At 40.7% G+C, this 3,869-nt stretch overlaps 1 protein-coding gene across 1 annotated transcript in view; it reads right to left on the bottom strand.

The window, feature by feature from the left end:
- pou2f2b (POU class 2 homeobox 2b) overlaps positions 1-3,399 on the bottom strand; it is a 96,367-nt gene extending 92,968 nt beyond the window's left edge. The window contains exon 1 of the mRNA XM_017309437.1: positions 3,326-3,399. Coding sequence (XP_017164926.1) covers positions 3,326-3,353 — 28 coding nt within the window. The 5' untranslated portion in view covers positions 3,354-3,399. The remainder of the gene's footprint in view (positions 1-3,325) is intronic.
- Between the last annotated feature and the right edge of the window lie 470 nt (positions 3,400-3,869).

The raw sequence follows: 3,869 nt of genomic DNA, 5'->3' as shown, positions 1-3,869 counted from the left end.
ATATATATATATAAGAAATTCACACTCTTAAAACATTTGCAGAAGCGATGCAGATGTTCTACATCAAAACGGAACGGAACCAATAAAGTCTTTTCAGGAAGAAGATTTTGGGACATGGCTGCTTACATTAACCATGAAATGAGAGATCTGGGCAGTGATGGTGTGTTTGAAGATGATAAGGAGTCAGGAGCAGCAGCAGGATCTGACAGAGCCTCACCACGATCACTTTCTGATCACCGATTAAATGTGATCAATTTGTCCTTTAAAGAGCTCCGTGTAAAATATGCAGAATTGGCAAATTGTTTATTCGAAAATTAATCTTAGTGTTTTGGCCCCTAAATATATACATTATTAGAGTAATTACTAGATTAAAACTAAAGCTTAAAAAAAAACATCTTGATGGACATTAATAATTTTGGACCGAATTTTAAATAATATTCTGAAAGGGGAACAAAAAAGGAAATTTACTTTAATGTGTTTTACCTTATTTCTGCAATGCAAAAAATAAAAAATAAAGAAAAAAGATTTAGTTGAATTATTTCTCTGAAGTTACAACAAACAGTCACTTTGAACTGGGATAATTTACTGTAATTATCAATGTTGCGACTGCAACAGACAAAAATCCTCATATGATTCTCACAAACAATCCCCGGAAACATGATAAATCTTTATTTGCAGTATGGAAATGACTCAGAGTTTCTACGTCAAGCTGAAGAAATGTCACATTTCTAAGATCAACTTAATAGCATAAAATAATTAGCGATGTTTTTTTTTCTGAATTTAAGTGAATGGTTTTATTTGAATAATAAGCCTACAGGCCTCTAAAAAGTGAGTGGAGCACCTGACATAAGACGATTTGGAAAAAATAAATAAAAGTCCTAATATTAAAATATCCACATGCAAAACAGCCAAAATTATAATTTACATATTTAAAAACAAAATCTAAAAGTAAAATGAACCGAATGAGCAAATAAAATGCTAAAAACGCAAAACATTATCCATAACTGAGCTTGTAGCTCCGTATGCAAATAATGAATCTGTTGCGTTTTTTCCCATGTTCAAAGTTTTCAATCGAGGCTGAAAAAAAGGTTAATTCGATTTTAAATCTACAATGGAGCCTAAATTTTAATTTTAAAAAAATGAAACAAATTTCCGAATTAGAGATTAAAAAAAATTTTTTTAAACTGTTGGAGCACACACACACACACACACACACCTTAAAGTAAAGTAGGCAAGTTATAAAAGATAGAAATGGAATACAGCAAATAAAAATACAAATGAATACTTTTATTTAAGTCGTATTACATTCAGGAACTAATTTGAATGAACGTAATTGCCTCATTAGACCGAATTATATATTTCTACACAACTGGCTATGAATTTGACCTGCATTTCTTGCAAGATGCATTGAGGCGTTAATTTAAACAAATAAACTGAACTGAACTTAATGTGGCGTTTTAGTGGTGAAACCATTGGATAAACATTGAAGAAAACCAGGCCTGCCTGCAGTGTTTCTCTCGAGTGTTTATAATTGTCAGATAACTTTCGGAATAAAGCAAAAAAAAAATAATAATAATTACATGTTTCATAAAGCAACAACATGCCGTCAGTTCCATTTTCTTGTTCAATTTAAGCGAGACTAGCTGGCGAATAAAAATGACAAGACAGTTCATCCTCCTTTAAATGTACTTGTTTGGTTTTTTAATGAATCCTCTGCCTCATTGGCTTTAAAATCACATCAGAAAACGTCGCTGCGCACATTTCATTCATTCGTAACATTATTGTAGCCTTGTAGCATCAATCCATATCATATTTAAATGTGTACTTCACTGTATTTGTCATATTTATTGCGCATCATTTAAAACGCCACAGTGGGACGTGCTGTCTGCGCCTGACTCTACAAACTTGAACGAGCTCAGAAGCTCCCACTCAGAAACCAGTAAGACCAGTCAAATCAGGAGAATGGCAGCTCTATATTCAAAACCGACGTGCTGTCATAACATAATGGGTCTCACATGATAGAATCTGTGTTTTTACTATTTCGTTTAATCGCGAGCAAAGGTCAAGTCTGCAAAAAAAAAAAAAAAAAAAAAAAAAAAAAAAAAGAACAAAAAAAGATAAAATGTCTGCAAACTGAATTCTACAAAACACTGTGACAGCCTGCAATTAATCTCTGGGTAAATAAAAATAAAAACGGTGCCGCTAAAACAAATGATGCACGCAGATGCTTCAGTTTGGTGGATGATGAAGATCCACAGACGAACAGCGGAGAGTCGGAGCCGCTGCAGCGGAGCAGCGGGGCGGGCAGGAGGGAGGAGCGCAGCGGCAGGAAGGCTGCTCTCTCCTCCGCTCCTCTGCCGCTCAGCGCTCCCTTCTCGGGCTTATAAAGCCCCTCAATTCCCCTCCTTTTAATTGATTTTCCCATAATTAACTCAGTCTGTCCATCGATTTCCTTTCGGCGGCGCATAAGCTCCTACATCCTGAGGTGGTATTGTTGCTATCTGCGGACGTCGGGAGCAAATATCGACCACATTGATTAAAAAGCCCTCAGCGCAGGTGAATCTGGCCATCAATGCAGACCTTATGGGGTATTCACAATAGGGGAAAAAAAAATAAAATAAAAAAAACATCCTTATACAGATCCAGAAAGAGATCTGTATTAGGATTAGGATCAGCGCCACCAGAGCGCAAAAAACTGGATATGGATTTAGATGTGTCTGATTTAACAATTCCCCTTCCTGGAGATCTAAGCCTCCATGGATGGGCGAAGAAATTCAAACGTGAGCGCCAATCAGCACCACCACGCGCGCACAATGTGCAAAACCAGCAGATGCGTGGCACACGGCGCATCCCGAATCAAATATTCCCGCGATATTATGCAACATGCAGAGCAGGCAAAAGGACTCAACGCCATTCGTCCGCGGAGCAAAGGAGCAAGGGAGAACGCAGGAGAGAGGGAGTGAGGGAGAGGTGAGAGTCAGAACAGTCAGAGGGTTGCCCCGGTGAATTAATTTCTTTCTAATCAATAACAAAGAAAAAACCCAACCACGCGCGCGCACACACACACACACACACACACGCACACGCGCGCGCACACACAACCACACAAACCATTATGTCCTCACTCCCTTCTCCGCAAGCAGGAAAGTTAGACTCAAATATTTCTCCTTTTGATCAGGCTGAACAGAACAAGGGTGAGATTTGAGAAGGTGAAAAGAGAGTGAGGGAGGGGGTGGGGTGGTGAGAGGAATATGTGCTGGATGGACCCCACCCCTATCAGAATAATGTTCTTGTTTAGTTTGTTTTATAGGTGTGGAAAATTTACCAGTGCTTCCATCGGTGAACGTCTCCATCCCCGCCACGCGTGCAGCTTGTCTGGACAAGAGGAGGGATGGAGAGCGGGTAAAGCTGGGGGAGAGGCGCAGAGGTAGGTGAAAGGGGGGCCGGGGCAGGGACCGAGTGGGACGCTGGGTCTGGAGTGGGGGGGCTCGGCATTAAACTGGGAGGTGGGGGGGGGGTGCGTGTGAGGCTTTGGTGACACCCTAACCTTTTATGTTCCCCCCTCTTTTTTCCCCCCTTCTCTCCATCTCTCACCCTCGACGCGTGTCTCTCAGCGGTTTCCATAGCGACCCGGAGGCTGTGATGCTGCCGAGGAGAAAGAAGCGCGTGCGTGAGAGTGAGGAAGAAGAGAGGATGAAGAGGAGACGGTCATTTGTGAGGTGCTGGTGGGGGATGAAGCCACATCTAAGATTATCAGCAGCATCTGGACGATGGTTTACAGCTCCGCAGTTTTCATGTTTAAGATCCTCACTTTCATTTCCTCTGACCCCAAGCGTCTGAAGAGCTAATTAATACACGTACTGGGAAAA

The sequence above is a fragment of the Poecilia reticulata genome, linkage group LG16 (genome assembly GCF_000633615.1).
Source record: "Poecilia reticulata strain Guanapo linkage group LG16, Guppy_female_1.0+MT, whole genome shotgun sequence".
In the NCBI taxonomy this organism is placed as follows: Eukaryota; Metazoa; Chordata; class Actinopteri; order Cyprinodontiformes; family Poeciliidae; genus Poecilia; species Poecilia reticulata.
The sequence above is the reverse complement of the archived record's forward strand: the minus strand, read 5'-3'. Positions and strand labels throughout refer to the sequence as shown.